At 37.7% G+C, this 18654-nt stretch overlaps 1 protein-coding gene across 3 annotated transcripts in view; it reads right to left on the reverse strand.

Annotated features, from left to right (window-relative positions):
- Positions 1–1776: 1776 nt before the first annotated feature.
- The window catches only part of trim62.1 (tripartite motif containing 62, tandem duplicate 1), a 54953-nt gene continuing 38075 nt past the window's right edge, over positions 1777–18654 (reverse strand). Inside the window, exons 3-8 of one of the 3 annotated variants that reach the window (XM_016268251.1) lie at positions 18461–18556; positions 12260–12516; positions 12101–12145; positions 9464–9579; positions 3055–3597; positions 1777–2852 (exon numbers count right to left, since the gene is read on the reverse strand). In XM_016268251.1, the coding sequence (XP_016123737.1) occupies positions 2845–2852; positions 3055–3597; positions 9464–9579; positions 12101–12145; positions 12260–12516; positions 18461–18556 (1065 nt within the window). In that variant the 3' untranslated portion in view covers positions 1777–2844. Of the gene's footprint in view, positions 2853–2998; positions 3598–9463; positions 9580–12100; positions 12146–12259; positions 12517–18460; positions 18557–18654 lie in introns of those variants that run through there. The other 2 variants (XM_016268250.1, XM_016268252.1) reach the window with 2 other exon arrangements.

Below are 18654 nucleotides of genomic sequence, written 5' to 3' on the forward strand. Positions count from 1 at the left end.
GCGTGGCATCAGCACTGGAAAGATAAGTTTGTCTTACTACTTTAAATGAAGATTATTGTGTGTTGACCGTCTGCGTCTTAATTTCAGTTTCATTTGCGGCAGTTTGCGTGTCGGCTTGCTGAAGAGATACTCAGCTACTTGTCCGCAGCTATGCGTGTTGCATTAGCGCAGTCTGACTAATGTCATATAGCCTATAACACGCTCTCACATGTTTATTATTTTAACATTTTGGGAGGAGTAAAATTTACACACGTTGTTTCAACAACCAGATGCATTTACACTTGTCCAGTTTCGTCTGGAATGCGGCCCAGACCACCTCCTGAAGTGGTTTGAGTGATCGGATTTATATCAGTCTTGAATGCGTTTCGGATAGCCATCCGATCAGAAAAAACGCATGAAGTGACCAGGTGTACACAGGCCCTAGATGCGCCCCCAGAGACAGATCCCTTGTGAAGACCTCGTCACCTATCGGCAAAAGACCACGAGAACCAGACGAGTCCTCTGCACAATCTGACCTGTGTTGCAGCCTAGAATTAAACCATGTCATGCTGGTTTCATCTGGCCAGAGGAGACCTGGCCCCTCGACTGAGTCTGGTTTCTCCTAAGTTTTTTCTCCATTTCTGTCACCGATGGAGTTTTGGTTCCTTGCCACTGTCACCTTTGGCTTGTTTAGTTGGGGACGCTTGACTGATTGCACAGACACTATTGGAAGTCTGCTTTGACACAGTATTGTATAAAGCATTATATAAATAAAGGTGACTTGACAAAATTCAAAATATTAATAAATATTGTAATCGTATATATATATATATAATACTAAAATAACACTGCTCCACATATTTGTTTGTGTGGTTTACTGGCCGAAGTTCTCGAGAATCGTAATAATACTTCCTACTAGTTAAACCCCTGAAGGTAAAATGTTAATTGAAGTACAGGTTTCCTGAATAACAGTCATTGATATTTTCAATCTGGATCTCTGGCTAGTACTTAGAGCTTTTTTTTGTCTCATTTGCCACTTGTGAAGTGTTGGACTAATAATGAAGTCGGTCAAACATAATGAAGAGTCAGAAATGCTTCTGGTTTTACCATTTTTTTAATTGAACACAAACATTTTTCCATGAACCTCCAGCTTCAAGAGCTCATCAGAGCGCATTTAAACAATGATGGGTGTAAAGCAGCTCTCACCCAAACACACAAATCATCATCATCGTCATCTTCATCTTCATCACCAACAACAACAATCCTCAGCAGTATATAACTATATATCATAAAGAACCCATCACCATCACCTGACAATAATAATAATCATCTGACTGCCTTAAAAGCAACCACCTTGAGTGATACCGACCCCATCGAGGTCCATGTCATAAATGTCCAGCACCTTTACACTTAAACACCAAACACGACAGAACACACAGGTACATCAGAACCAAACAGGAGTGGAGAAGTTCAAGTACAAAATAAAACATGGAATGGATTCCGAACCTGTCTGTCATTCCAGCTAAAGTTTATTTCAACCAGGGTGTATTACTCCATTGGCAAGAATTCATGGAGAAAAGAGCAATAAGTACCAGTATTAAAACTCAGGGGTCAGAACATAGAAATTGAGCCTCCGAGAACATCAACGCACATTGAGGCAAATTGAAATAATGGCCACATCTGAGTAATCAAGGGAAATTTATGAGTGCATTCTGAAACTGTAGCGTTTCCATTTAAAACGCATTTATAAATATATATATATAATTTTTTTTTAAGTCATTGAAATTGGATCCGGTCCTTATTTACGTGAAAATAATTTCGATTTATATATATAAAAAAATACAGCTATTTCAACACTTTTCTAAAGAGCAACAGATGCAATCTCTCGGAAACGGAAATGTCTTTCACCCTCTTATCACCTGATTAGACACGTTAAAGCAGACAGATGACCCTTCGACCATCCTAATGAGATGTCCCAGGACCCCAAACACTGGAATGTTTTTGAAAGTGAGTACAGGATGAATAAATAAAAGTGATATCAAGCAAAAGGGAAAAGGAAGGTGCAGGGATGCATTTTTCACCAATATAGCAAAGCTCTCCTGCGATATGTACAAATGCGCAAAGTCATTACCCCTTTTATAGTAGCAGCAGATGTGTTAGCGGCATTCGAGTCCTGAATCTCGATTAGAAGGTGATAAAAACACATACACAATCATTCACGCGTACAGAAACACGCTGGGCGTCTGGGAGCTTGATTACTGCATCAAACACGTCACCGTCGTGAATAAGCATGACCTGAGGGACATAATATTCCACTCTCCGTTCATGCAGTTATTGAGAAAAAATAAAGCAAGAAGTTCGTACAGCTCTACCTCAGTGTCGAGTAGCGGTACGCTTGACACACTCCACAAACACGCCATAGCCTATTGCACAAAAAAACAGGCAACACATTTCATATTTCTGTCTGCACAACGGATAAGCTCTTTTTCCCAGACTTGAGCCATGAAAGGAGCATTTGGACCCTGCAGGTGCTGAAGGGATGTAAGTCGGGGTATTGTGTATAATAAGCAGCTGGGAAATCTTGGGCAAGCAGGCCGGCCACGGCAAGATTACAAATGACTAGCAAGAATAAAATGTACAAAATGCCCATAGGCACCTCTCAGAAAAGTGCAATGCTCTCAATTTTATTTACCAACTCCAGGTGTCCACAGAGCCTTCCGTCACAATCCATCCGTCAGATCGCTTCATTCAGTAACAAGTCGGCTACCCACTGAGTGCCCTAAGGTAAGCTGAAAGAAACGTTATTATACAGCCTAGTGTTGTTTCTTCTTTTTCATCCCCAAAACTTTTCTGCTGTCTGGGTTCCTATAAACCAGGGGTAGGCAAGTTCGGTCCTAGAGAGCCGCAGTCCTGCAGAGTTCAGCTCCAACCCTAATCAAACACACCTGAACAAGCTAATCAATATCTTCAGGATTACTAAGGCTACAGGTAGGTGGGTTTTGTTTTCAGGGTTGGAGCTGAACTGTGCAGGACTGCGGCTCTCTAGGACCAAACTTGCCTACCCCTGCTATAAACGCACGGTGTTAATTCTCAAGGGCTGCACATTTTTTCCATTGGCGTGACTTTGACCGGGGCTGAAGTACGGATAAAGTTTAGCTAGAAACTTCTCTCGGTAGGTGTAGAGCCAGGACATGTCGTCGGCATTGTAGAAAACCAGCAAACCTTTGGGGTAGTCCAAGTAGACGCCCACTTTCTCGAGTTTGCTCTTTACGTTGAGGCGCGTCCAGGGCTCGGTGCAAGCGCTGTATTGGTTACCGTCGTGCATGACGATGCAGTAGAAGCCTCGGCTGGGTTGGATTTGAATGCTGCCCTTGCGGTTGACCGTCTCGTTGGCCACGCCGATCATCCACTGGGTTTTCTCGGACACCATCACTTCCCAGTAGTGGACGCCTGCGGAGAAGCCCTCGGCTCCCAGCACTGACACCTCAACGTCAAAGCGGCGCGGCGAATCCTGCAGGGGCTGCGGGTGCAGGTTCCCGTATGCAACGATGGTGCAGTCGTCTGACAATATGAGCCTCTGGTGAGCAGTGATGGGGTCCATGGTTAAAGCAGCAGGCACTGTGAACATAAGGATAGAGGAAATGAAAATTAGTGCATATAAAATCAGTCCAATAAAAGCTCAACACCTGTTATATTACAGCAGGTTAACATAAAAAAATTAAAAATAAAAAGAATAAATAAATAAAAATAAATAAATTGTATACAGTATATATATATATATATATATATATATATATATATATATATATATATATATATATATATAAGAAATCTAAAATATAAAAAAACTATAAATATAAAAAGTTAATGAAATATATAAAAAATAAGAATAAAAAGAACAATAAATAAATATATAAAAATGAATAAAAATTAAAAATAAATATATTTATAAAAAAACTTAAAACTTAAATCTGTTTTTAAAATATATAAAAATGAAAATAAATATTAAAATAAAATTTTGGCCGTATTACCACCTTGGATGTGAATAAAACTTTCAATAATTCAATTATCAGCATCAAGTCATGAATTGGATCTTAACATAGGGATCATATGATGTTGCTAAAAAGAACATTATTTTGTGTATTTGGTGTAATGAAATGTGTTTATGCGGTTTAAGGTTCAAAAAACACATTATTTTCCACATACTGTACATTATTGTTTCTCCTCTATGCCCCGCCTTTCTGAAACGCATTGATTTTTACAAAGCTCATCGGTCTGAAAAGCGAGGTGTGCTCTGATTGGCCAGCTATCCAGTGCGTTGTGATTGGCCAAATACCTCAAGCCTGTGATGGAAATGTTACGCCCCTTACCATGCTGTGATGCCCTGTCCGGCCGGAGCGACCAGACAAAAACATTAAAGCCCATTACAAACGAGGCATTTGTTGCATCTATTGGGGACATAATTATGGATTATAATGACTTATAATGTCTTTTTATGTCTTTATAAGTTCTTCTTTTGACAAAAACATTAAAGCCCATTACAAACGAGGCATTTGTTGCATCTATTGGGGACATAATTATGGATTATAATGACTTATAATGTCTTTTTATGTCTTTATAAGTTCTTCTTTTAGAACAGCCAGTATTGTAGTCTACTCTACCAGGATCAGGAAACAGTCCTCCATAAAATGTGCTGCACACATCTGAATATTTGGAACATTCTGGAACGGTGTTGTAAATACAATTTAACCACTGATTTCTAGTCGTGTCCTCTTTTGGAAGGCCAAACAAAGAAGTTTCGCTTTCACAACGAAACACACGCCGGGCTTGAGTGAGCAGAGGCGGGCGGGCTTGAGAACGGCGCGGCCGGCGGATTCGACGAAGGAGCGTCCGGTGGGCTTGCGGCAACCACATGTGCCACATGACCCTGGGCTGGAATCCGCTTCGTCCACGGTGAAAGCCGATCCGGCGATCCACAGCGCGAAGTTGATGTATTTCCTCAGCGACCAGCACAGATTAGCTCTAGGCATGACGAAGCGGATATCATCCTCTTTTGGAAGACCAAACAAAGAAGTTTCGCTTTCACAACGAAACACACGCCGGGCTTGAGTGAGCAGAGGCGGGCGGGCTTGAGAACGGCGCGGCCGGCGGATTCGACGAAGGAGCGTCCGGTGGGCTTGCGGCAACCACATGTGCCACATGACCCTGGGCTGGAATCCGCTTCGTCCACGGTGAAAGCCGATCCGGCGATCCACAGCGCGAAGTTGATGTATTTCCTCAGCAACCAGCACAGATCAGCTCTAGGCATGACAAAGTGGATATCGTCCTCTTTTGGAAAACCAAACAAAGTAGTTTTGCTTTCACAACGAAGCACACAGCGTCTTCGCAACATGGCGGCAGCAACAATACTACAGCGAGAATAAAAGATACGCCTTCTTTCTTTGCGTGAACATTTGAGTGGCGTTATGCAAATCTTCCCACATCGTGACGTAGATATGTGGGGGCGTGTTAGAACGAGCCGTTTTAGGTAGGCGTGGCTGACTCTGAACTTTTATAAAGAATATCTCTTTGGATTTGAGACTTTAGTCTTTGCAACTTTACAGATCTTCTTTATGCACCAAGAGCTTGTAACACTCCAAAGAGAAAGGAAATATTTAAATCGCATCATATGACCCCTTTAAATTGCTCTTTTGTTATTGGTCTGATGTATTGATCTGATCGGTTTCCTAAAGAGGCTTTCTTAGGAGTGTAAAAAGATGGGCAAGTCTGGTTTGCCTTTGGGCATCCATACGTGGACATCCATAGAAGACATAAAGGTCATAGCTGTGGTCTAGCGGTTAGTGCATGTGCTCAAACTTTGTGGGCTTTTACTTAAGTATCCCATTCCACCTCTTCATCGCTTCCTTTTCTCTCTCTCTTCTATACTTATAAAAGAGAAAAGTGGCAAAAAGTCTAAATTAGCAGCTGGAAACGGGCGTTTGGGGAGGTCATTCTTGTCAATCAAAAGCGCTGACACAATCACTACCTGAGCTGGTGGAAAAATACTCCTCTGAAACACACAAACACACTCCCTCTAATTCGTTATCGGTCAGGTCATTTAAAGCATATAATCCTTTGTGTTCAAACACTTTAAAATGCATCCAGCAATAAGAATAAGAGTACTGGCCAGGAGCAAAATTGTCTACAGTTTGCAGTACTGGTCATTGTTTTAGCGCTGCTGCCAGGCATTGAGTACTTTGTCGAAGAAGGATAAATAATCTCCATCCATCAACCGCTGCCTGGCTGCTAATGCCAGCAGCAGATAGTCTGCACTGCCCATTATGGTGCCAGCTTGCTGTGGGTTCAGTGGATGAGCTATGATGAACTACATGAAGATTAAGAAACATGATGAGAAAATATGGGGAGAAAATGAAGCTGAGAGTATCTTGGGTAAAGAATGCTTATCTGAAACAATCACTTATTAGGCATGTTGTGCATTCTTTTGCATTGCACACACCACCAGAAGTTTTTGAATGTTCATACAAACCCTAAACATTTACATGCAGAGTGAAACAATGCTGGCTTGTTTTCCTGCGGTGCATAGATGGGCATGTCTGCCAGAGACCGGAGTCGAAGAGGGAAATTTGCTAAATATTTTTGTCTTGGTTATTTAAAACCTTCGCCACAAACGGCAGAGCCAGAAGCCGGTCCAGAGGATAGGATGTCGACATTTCCACTCTTTGACATTGGCAGTTTGCGCTTTAGGTAACATATAAATAATTTAACCTCTGTCGCCTTGCTTTCGATCTGTCTCTGCCTCTCCCCTCTCGCAAACAAAACAAACACCAGTAACAGGTTTTGGATTCAGAAAGTCACCGAAAAAAATTGCTGTTCAGGTTGGGAGGGAGGAAAATGCTGTAAATAAATAAATAAATAAATACTTTTTATACTTCTACACTATTTATATTTTTTATATAACTTTTAAATTTGCTGTCCCCTCAAAATAAACCCCAAACACACCTGAGGGTAAAGGTGATGGATTGGCCAAGCGTGTCTCCAGACCTAAACCCTATTGAGCATCTGTGGGGCATCCTCAAACGGAAGGTGGAGGAGCGCAAGGTCTCTAGCATCTGGAAGAGGACTCCAGAGGCAACCTGTGAAGCTCTGCTGAACTCCATGCCCAAGAGGGTTAAGGCAGTGCTAGAAAATAACGGTGGCCACACAAAATATTGACACTTTGGACCCAATTTGGACATTTTCACTTAGGGGTGTACTCACTTTTGTGGCCAGCGGTTTAGACATTATTGGCTGTGTGTTGAGCTATTTTGAGGGGACAGCAGATTTACACTGTTATACACTCACTACTGAGATACTGTATATATATATATATATATATATATATATATATATATATATATATATATAAAATAAACATTAATAAATCTACAAAAACTAAAATATAAACAATCTAATTATTAATAATAATTATTAATTGTATGTACAATACATATATAAAATAATAAATACATAAATTATGGATATGTTTCAAAATGTAAAAAAATAAAACATACAAACTTTTTAGACTAACTTACAATAATATAATTTCATAGGACTTTATAGGACTGTGTACAAAACTTTAAATATTTATAGGCTCACTAACAGGCTTTGGATTCAGAAAGTGGAAAAAATATTTCTGTTCCGGTTGACAGAAAAAAAAAAATTGGATTTTGGAAATGTCTATGCGAAATTCAAAAAAACGCCATGCCAGTTCAGAATAAAAGGCAGTGAGTGCAGCAGTGTGGAAGGAAGGATTTGAACTGGATTTGTTTCATGTGACAGGCCGAGCGTCGGCCCCTGCCTATTTCTGTCGGTGTAAAGGATGCTGGTAAATTGGAGAAATGATTGAGAGAGCGAGATATTCCCTGCTGTGTTATTTTAAATAATGCTCTGCCTCAGGTGGCTACTGAGGGGGAATACAGATGGAGGAGGCCTTCAGCGCTTCTCACTGCAGCTATTGAAATGGGCCACTCGTGCAGAGCTCAATCAGACGTGCATTATCTCATTCACAGGGCTGTAAACACAGGTGTTGTGTTTGTGTTGATTAGATCATCTCTAATTGGAAGCAATAATACATACACAATGGTTAGTATTAGATCTTTGGACATGATTTCTATATTAATAGTACAACTGATACACGAATAAAAACAGGCTATTCAATGAGATGCTTTTTCTTTCTGGACATAAACTAGCAGTACTTAAAACTCACTACAACAATGCTAGCTTGAAGCTGTTCGGTTGCTAAAGTGTCCTGAGTGGTTGCTTTGGTGTTCTGGGCAGTTCTTAGGTGGTTTGATATACTGTTCTCTAAATCCAGGTTCTTCTTCAATGCAAGTCTATGGGATTTTTTTTTTTTTTTTTTTGGCCTCTCGATGTACCATCAATCAAAAACAGTCAATCTGATCCAGGGTTATTACCGTTAACTAAAACTAATACTATTTTTAACAATGTTAAATGATGAAACAAATAAACAACAAAAACAAAAAGACAAATAGCTAAAATAAAATACAAATATTATATGAAAAATTAAATGAAAGTTAGTTGAAAGTTAGATGAAATGTTGCATTGGCAAATAACTGAAATAAGTTACTAAATAACTAATAAAAATAAAATAAAAGGAATAACTAATATACGAAAAATATAAATATGAAAAAAATAAAGAATTTTAAATATAACATTTTAAATTATAATATAAATAATAGTAAAATAACACTGTCTGATCGCTTAGACAAATATTAACACACCTCCCCTCAATAAGCCACATGATGTGAGGTATTATTCACGTCTGCAGAACAAATAGTGTTGGGTTTGTTCGAATATCTCAGTCCAACTGCAAACTACAAGACAGAAGCCAATGGCTCTGTGCAAATTTAAAAGTTTCTTGGATGAAACCAAGCGACCATAATCTTGACCCACCTAGTCTATAATTAATGATGTAAAATGAGCTCCAACATGACCGCAAACAAGATTGAAATTAGTGTCTACACTCAATAGAAAGGGCAATGAGCTTCAGTCCTGTAGTGTGCGCTTGGCTGAACCTCAAATACGTGTAACAGCAATAGTAACACTTGCCTTGGCAAATGCCGCAAAATGGATTTTTCACTGTTCTGAATGCTTATGCCTGGAATATAAGCACATGATAATGTTGAGATGCTGGGAAGTATTTGCTAAACACAAACAAACATACTAAACACACCACCCACAAAACCATCGCAGATCCTTTGTAAATCCTGTTTGGGAAACCTTGATCCTAGTGTATTTGTGCAGATTACATTAGCATGAGCTTAATTTCCAGGTATAAGCATTCAGAACAGTGAAAAACTCCATTTGCAGCGTAACTTTTTTTTTTTTTTTTTTTAAAGGGATGCATCTTCCTGTATTTGCAGTTGTTTTCTCAGTGACACATAGCCACTATTTAAAATGCAATTCTACAGTTCTGACACATTACCTGGCGATATATCCAGAAAAAGAGACTTCCAGATGGTATATTGTAGAGGCCCCATGTATTTGGACGTCGGGAAGTCTTCATAGGTGAGGTTGCTTTCGTGGATCTTTCCCTTTATTCTGCAGAGACAGAGGACAACTATTGCATTATTCAAATTCAACACTGGCAACCCACCAAACCCCAAGCAACCGATTCCTCCTCAAAGGCTAGATCCTGTTTCCAAACACTCGCTTTGAATTGCACTGTGTTTTCTACATAGCTGTGCCGCCCCTGCAAAGTCAAACAGCTCAGATTCGCCGTTGGGAGTGAGGTCAATCTGGGCAACACTGCAGATCACTTTCATTACTTCAAGCCCAAAATGAATCATGCTATTCCTTTCCCATATGGCTAACTCATTCCCCTCTCATCATTCCCAAATGAAAACGACTGCTGCACACCATTCAGAAGTGCAGTTTTCTCAAAATGCAGTCTTAAACTTCAAATATTTATGCTGATTAATAGGGCTAAGATATGTAGATATAAATCGCAACAAGCTTTGTGCTTTGTTACTTTTGATATCAAAAGTCTTGTCTTTCAAAATCTATCAATGTTATTATGAAATTTAAACAACAAACATCGTTTTGATGCTCTTTAATGTGGCGTTACATTGCTGTAGATTCTTCAGTTCAAGCGGAATGTGAACAGATCATCTTTTCCTCTTTACTACTAGTTATAGCACAAAATAAACATGACTGAACATCAGAGGGCATGTTGAAAGAAACAGTACAGGTACATGTCTTAGGTAATTGCTCAGTGTTTCAACCGCAGAAAGACATCAATAAAACAATGTTACGTAGTGTTACATTTACATTAACAAAGCCATTTAATGATCACAGCTTGACAGTTACCTAGAAAAATGAACACTAAAAGGGAGCATTTTGCTAAAAATATGTACTGTATTACACACTCTTGATTTTTTCTTATATATTTTTACTTAACATTTTCTGCAATATTTAATGTAAGTTTGAATAATTCTGTCATGGAAACAAGCAATGACAGCCACCATTTAAACATTTTCTTCAATATTTAATGCAAGTTTGAATAATTCTGTCATGGAAACAAGTAATGACAGCCATTAACACTTTAAAAGAGCAAAAAATGTAGATGTTTGTGAAAGATGCTTTCTTTGTTTTGGAGAGACAATCATTTTTAAATCACACCCTATTTATTGCATCAAAATGTGTTAATACTTTAGTATATTTATGGGTTGGATCATTTTATCAGTTGTTTATTATTCATGCAACCATACATATTGCTGTTAAAGTTTTTATTTATACGCATTATATAGCTTTTTCTAGTGCTCTTATGAATGTTTATATAGCATGACTTGTGAAAATGTAACTACTATACTGAATGACTTAGCATAGACTTCTTCATGGCTAGTGTTTGCATATTTCATTTCATTCTGTAACCTACTTGTTCTACAGATCTATGCACTAGTGTTAAATGCTACAGATTTTGACAGCGTTGATAACGTTTCTGACAGATAATATCATGATTTTTTATTTTTTTTTGCATTTCCCTTACCGAAACTTGTTGTCAGCAATAACCTGTCCATGGACTTTTTTGATTACTGCCAGTTTAAGTGCCGGCCATGCAATGTTGCCAGATATTGCTATTAAAATAAACAAAAACCTATAAATAAATAAAAATAAACCAAAATTATTTAAGATAAAGATATTGCTGATCCTAAACCACAACTTCCTACTTTATTAACTTTCTAAAGTGTCAAATTAAGTGGAAAAACAAGTAAAAAAACGCTTATAATAGCTGGATCTGGCGACACGGAGGCTGCATCCGCACCTTCTCCCTCACAACTCTCTGAATACTCGTTCACTCCGCCAGCGTCTCGCAGCGATAATTTTTATACCACGGACGCTAAACATTCTGAATTAAACATGCAGACATTCATACGAGGAGTTTAACAGCAAATTAGTCATTCAGAGAACACATTTTATTTTTGAACATGAAAAATTTACAGAGGTCCAGACCTCGGTGACCTCATAGCTGGCTACGGGCCTGTGTATTAATGTATGTGTGTGTGTGCGTATATGTATGTGTATATATATATTGAAATGGAATCAATTAGTGCCAATACCCATTATTCAAATTACCATTAAAATATTATTATATACAAAAAATTTTAGTTAGTTAATTTCAACATTTAATATTACAGTAATGCACCAAATTATATTTATTTATTATTATATAATTAATTCAATATAATATATATTATATCATGTTCTATAAATATATCTATATATATCTAAATATATCAAATTAAATATATAATTGGAGAGAGAGATAATTAAGGTTGCAAAGAGGCGGAAAGAGAGAATAGAATAGAATAGAATAGAATTAAGACCAAAGTGGAATGGAATAGAATTAAGATCAAAATGGAATTTAATCACAAGCTTGTGAATTTAAATGGAATCTAATTAAAGTTTTGTCAATACCCAGCCCCACTGATTATGTTAATCGATCTACTTCCTAACTAATCTTAACCTAGTCTGTTCTGCAGTGATCTCTCTTCTGACCGGGCGCCTGTGACATAAGGCAAAGGGCAATAGTCACAAACATAAGTCAAATAACCTGACTTGCCTTGGTAGCTTCCACCAGCAATACCCTCCACGAATCACTTGCTCCCTGACCAGCAGTTACAAGAAAAAAGACAAAACGTTTTAGACCAGAGAATCTTTAATTCACACCCTCAACATACGCTCATCCACTTCTCTACGAGTCACTTGCCCTCCTCAGTACCTGTCTGACGTCAGGGCTATTCCTTCCAAGAATTCATGATGGCTGGTCTCACTGAGTCGCTCCTGAAGGATCTGGATCCCTTCCTTGACGTCGCGGAGCTGCTGGCTGTAGCGCTGGATCTTGTGCTCGATATCAGAAAGTGTGCACGCCGTATCTGCCTCCAGCTCCTCAAGCATGCTCTTCTGCCGTTCCCGCAGGAAGCGGTGCAGTCGCTCGAATGCATCGCCGATTGTGGCACGAAGGCTCTTCGCTGATGACTATGAGTTAGAGAAGAGAAAGTTAAGATTTTTGTTAGGCTAGGCTCAGTTAAAAGACTAAGAGATTCGCAGAGTCTCAAATAACAAGCCTTCACCACCCACTGTGCATACTCTAACCGAGATGTCAATCTAGCATGTTTGTTTTAGACAAAGACTTTACTCTAAGGCAAATAGGGAGCATAAAAAATTATTTTTTTCATATTCAGCAAGGATTCAGCAAATTGACCAAAACTGACATTAAAAGACATTTATAAAGTTACAAAAGATTTAAACTTCACATAAATGCTTTTAAACGTTATATTCAAAGGATCCTGAAAAAAACTGATCAGTTTACACAAAAATATAAAGCAGCACAACCTTTTTCAACACTGATAATAATCGAAAGTTAAGATTTTTGTTAGGCTAGGCTCAGTTAAAAGACTAAGAGATTCGCAGAGTCTCAAATAACAAGCCTTCACCACCCACTGTGCATACTCTAACCGAGATGTCAATCTAGCATGTTTGTTTTAGACAAAGACTTTACTCTAAGGCAAATAGGGAGCATAAAAAATTATTTTTTTCATATTCAGCAAGGATTCAGCAAATTGACCAAAACTGACATTAAAAGACATTTATAAAGTTACAAAAGATTTAAACTTCACATAAATGCTTTTAAACGTTATATTCAAAGGATCCTGAAAAAAATTGATCAGTTTACACAAAAAAATAAAGCAGCACAACCTTTTTCAACACTGATAATAATCAGAAATTTTTCTTGTGCAACAAATCAGCATATTAGAATGATTTCTGAAGGATCATGTGACACTGAAGACTGGAGTAATGATGCTGAAAATTCAGCTTTGCATCACAGGAATAAATTAAATTTTTTAAAAAGAGTTTTAAAAAAAAAGTTATGAACGGTGTTTGTTATTTGACAATTGTCAAAGATGATGTGCAGTCTGAGAAGTTTGAGACTAGTGGTTCAATCAATGACAACCTACACAGGGAGAACAGGGTTAAAAGAAAAACACTGTCCTAACCAGGTATGAATGCTGCGGTTTCCAGCATTGAGTAATGTGTGTCCTAAATAAAATACAGCTTGAAGTGACAAAGCCACAGACAGACAGAACATATTTGATGTTTAAAACACAACTGGAGTGTGAACTAAAATTACAGCATATGGAGCTACCCATGATGAGGAAAATTAGAATTTAGCGACCGGAACAATGTCTTACTGTGGATTCAAATAGCTGAAAGACAAAAAAGCTAATTAAGAGACTCATCTGGTTAGGACATAGCAAAAAAAGCAAGTAGTTTCAAAACCACAATGTATTTAACATTTAAAATTACTATTATTATTAAATTACTTCTGCAGAGTCTCGGGACGAAGTGGGTTGTCAAACTTAAAAAACACAATACTTATATTTAATGTCTCTATATTCATATTAAACTCTTATTTATTTTTATATTTTATATGTATAATTACTATTATTAAATTATAATTTTGGCAGAGTCTTAGTGGAATGTAGTGGACTAACAAGCAAGTGAAAAGTGCCTCATAAGCCTGCATCATTGGAGTCGAGGACACAGTCTAATAGTCAGTGGAAATGGCATTAGGTTGCTCCTCCCTCAATCTTCCGGGTTACTGTAGGACAGCCTCCATGAGAAGGACATGATTACACATGCAGACGAGCAGATGAGCATCGAGATAAAAGCAGCGGGGGTCGATGCCGAACCTAAAAGAGAATTGTGAAACTAGCCAACAAACTCAGCATTGACCGAAAAGGAGGAAAACAAGTCATAGAGAGATAAAATGAGGTGTTTCTGAGGAAGCCGACCATCTCCATTAAAGTGTAAAGAACATCAGTTACAGTCGTCAGATCAAAGATCTGAAACCCTCAAGGTCGAATCGATGTAGGACAGAAGCCGTTCCACTGATGGCCTTCCATACAATCACGGCCAGATCTAGATTTTCTTCTCTTTCTTCGCCTACAGTAAGAGCTGGAAGAAAACCACAGACTTCACCGATTACAAGATTACTCTTACTAACAAATAAAATAAAGGTCTTCTGTCTTTCCAGTGGGAAATGTGATTTCCTAGCCACCAGGAAAATGAAATCCTATTAAGATCCCGTCCATCTCTGGCGTCATTTGCATAGGCCGAGTCAGCCCACCTGGTGTCATCTGATGGATGATTGGGACTTAGTGATGCTGAAGTGGTGTTGGTCTCTTGAAACCGCTCTCCCCGTGGGCCACGCTGTCTCGGATGGGGTCTATTTAAAGCCAGTAAACAAGTCCCATGAGCCCAGCGCAACTCGGCCTCCAAGCAACCTGCTCACTGCCGCATCTGCTAATCAGACACATCTTTCCTTGGGGTCTTCCATTCAGATTCGAAATCGGCACTTCAGACGAGAGAGTCTATCAGCACGCCTGCCACTGAGCTAAATCTAGAGCATGCTAGCAGGGAGGTGGCAACAAGTTAAAGATGAGCAAACATGAACTAGAGCTATTATTGACATGAGCTACATGCTAAAGTTTAATGTACACTAATGTACGAAAGTTTGGAGCTAGTAAGTTAATTTTTTTGAAAGAAATTAATAGCATGAATGCATTAAATTGATCAAAAGTGACAGTAAAGACATTTATAAGTTTACAAAAAATGTATTTCCAATAAATGCTGTTCTTTTTAACTTCATAAAAGAATCCTGAAAAACAAACTGTCTCGGTTTCCACAAAAATATTAAGCACTGTTTTTAACATTGATAATAAAAACGTTTCTTGAGCAGCAAGTCAGCATATAAGAATGATTTCTGAAGGATCATGTGACACTGACAACTGGAGAAATTATGCTGAAAATTCAGCTTTGCATCACAGCAATAAATTCAATTTTAATATATATTTAAATAGAAAACATTTCCACCACAGAATAAAAATAAAAAAAGGTAACTGCAACTTTTTATCTCTCAATTCAGATTTTTTTTCCTCAAAACTGCGAGATATAAACTAGGGATGCGCGATACTGGGTTTTGCCAGTATCCAAAATGCAGATATTTTTCAACTCATTCAGCCAATGCCAAAACCGATATATTTCCTTTTGTTTAGAAACAACACCAAGTCTCTCCTGTGCAGAGATTATGAACCAATTATTTTTCCTTTTGGTTAGTTTTTAACAAAAACTTACTTGTTAGAATTAAATAAACAATAATGACGTTATTTTATAATGATAGTATATTGAAAGCTTTGAAAATAACTATAAATCAATCACTGCATTTTTTTGCAGACAGATGCACTGGTAACCTTAATTTTATTTGAAGATTTAACATTTGTAGATGGTCTAAAGCAAAAGAGTTGCAAAAATTCTGAAAATCTTTTAGAGCTTTTAAAGTTTTTATAATCCGTTTGAAAAAAAACATAGTACACATTAATGAATAAATCTGTATAAAGAAAATTATTTAATTTACAAGTGTCATGTTTGTGATTTTTATTCATGTAAGCTATACCTTCTGACCTTTAAACCTGTCAGGCAAAAGTCTGCTTCAAGAATGACCACATTGCTGACGTGTTCTTATCGCTAACACACCCTGAGCACGTGTGAGTTATTCGTCTTATCGGCAAGGCATATCAGCATAATTTTTCATATCGGGCCAATGCCGATGTTTACACTGTAAGCCTTTATCGGGCGATTCCGATAAAGTGCCGATAATATCATGCATCCCTAATATAAACTCAGAATTCTGACGTTTTTCCCGCACTGTTTCAATCTCGCAATTTGGATTTTTTTTCTCTGGAATTCTGAGAAAAACGGCAAGACAAACGGCTGAATTGTGAGATAACTTTTTTTTTTATCATGTGGTGTAAACAAGCTTCCATAGAAAAGTTATTTTAAGAGTAAGAGACTTTATTTTAAAAGTAACTTTACATGATCTATAGTCTAACACATCACTGAATCAGCCACTTTATTATCATTTAGAAACGATGAGCCCGCTTTATTATTGCATTCAGTTTACTCAATAAATCTCCTCAAAAGGTTGTGCTGTGACAGCTCTCTTGAGACAGTCCTCTTATCTCTACAGGAGAGTCTGGGCTGCAGGAGACATTTTGCATTGATGGTTCTGAATGTCAATGTCAATGTCAAGCGTCAGGCTCTTCGTAAGCATGTTAAGGCACCACATCAATAAATCCAGACAGGATACGACTCTCAATGCGAACATTTAAATTTTCAGCGGACAGCCTGGGAAAGAACTGAAAGATACTAAAGTTTAATCAGCTTTCAAGATAAATATGCAATCTGGGAGATCAATTAAAACGAAAACACTGCCTGCTTCCAGAAAATGCAATCACTGAGATACAAGTTGAGTTTAAATAAATTTAAGAGACTACAAGGAATTTGTTCTTCGAAAATTCATGACATGTAACATTCAACGTGGTCTGTAATCCATTTTACTTCCGCAATATGAATGCTGTAAAACAGGATATTCAGTTGAAAACTTTTTTTTTTTTTGTAAAAATAAACAGATTTTTGTGCATTACAAATTAACTGGATTGTCAAAAGTGGGTCTTTATGACCGGTCGTGGGAGGACAGGTTGAAAAAAGAGAGCTTGGTGACATTTGTCCTTTCAAACATGGAACTAATTATTATATTTTGATGAAAGATTATGAAGACAAACATTCTCTCTGGAATAACATGTACTGATGAATCACTCACAATATAACTAGGAACTTCAGAAAGTAAATAGGGTTCATTTTCATTTCTTATTGACAAGTGGAGAAAAAAAGAAAAAGAAACTAAAAGGTGATTAAAATGATGGAGACAGAAAAGTCGCCCATTAAAAAATAAAAAATTAAAAATTATATATGCAATAAATATATACACATTACAAACATATTATATACACACACAAAAAATACTATATAAATATATTTATATTTTATAGTATTTTGAATGTTGACAATCAAATTAATTTCTAATGCACAAAAATCTGTTTATTTTTACAAAAAACGTTTTCCACTGAATATGCATACTTTAAAAATACTATAAAATATGCTTTCTATTTGTAAAGTGTATAACATAGCCTTTTCTCTTACAGATTCAAATGATTCAAATACAGATACATTTTTTACCTAAAATTTTAATCATGAATGAATGAATGCATGAATGAATGGAGTCAACTAATGTGTCCACACACACACACACACACATTAGTGGGGTGGCAGGCAGTGTTGTATAAAATGTGGGATGAAGACTAACTAAATGACAAATAAGACCAACATCAGACGTCCACAGAGTCAGGAAGTTCTTCCTCTGCAATAGTCCCCAATCCCAAACAGTGGGATAATTAAAAAAGGGGGTGAAAAAACAGGGAGATGGACAAAGTTGCATTATTGACTGTGGTGTCTCTCTTCACTGATTAAAACAAGGTGTCAAGATTAAAGACCTGCTCAATAAACCAGTTTGCCTGTTGGAAATTCAATGTCAACAGAATAGAGCAAGGGACAGAGTGAGAGACCTGCCATGAATCTGTAATGGCTGCGGTGGGCAGTATGAGCTGTTTGTCAGCTGTATTTCGATTTCCACAAAACCTGATTCCAGATGAGGTTTAATAGAGTCCCATCAGAGATGAAACTGAGACGTGGTTTCAATATCAAGTCATAGTAATTTGAATCAGGGTGTTGAATGTGTGGATGACCGGCCGATAAATCACAGTCGGTCCATCAATCTAGAATTGATCCTCAGGTATAAGCATTCAGCAATAAAGACTACTGTAACTATTACATATCATGCAATTCTGATTAAAAAGGAGTGGCGCATTATTTAAAATGACAGCAGCAAACAGCATTCACTTCAATCATTATATGGCCTGGGTTGCCCCCTTAATGGAAGTCCAGGGGAAAATTGTGTTTTATGGAGCACCAGGTTAAATTGGGGATTTTTCTCTTGGAATAACATGCACTGACAGAAGTGTACCTTGGTTTCAGTGAGCTGTCTCTGCAGCAGCTGCAAAGCCTCCGTATGACCCTTCTCACTGTCTTGTAGAGTCACCAGCTGCTCCTTCATCTCCCTCTGTAAGAAAACCACAGCACAACAGATCATGTAATTTATTGCCCATTAATCTGGCAACCTCTGACCCAAAGTAATTAGTCTGAACCGCTTCTAAAGCC

This window comes from Sinocyclocheilus grahami, unplaced genomic scaffold, assembly GCF_001515645.1.
Source record: "Sinocyclocheilus grahami isolate Dianchi unplaced genomic scaffold, SAMN03320097.WGS_v1.1 scaffold44.1, whole genome shotgun sequence".
In the NCBI taxonomy this organism is placed as follows: domain Eukaryota; kingdom Metazoa; phylum Chordata; class Actinopteri; order Cypriniformes; family Cyprinidae; genus Sinocyclocheilus; species Sinocyclocheilus grahami.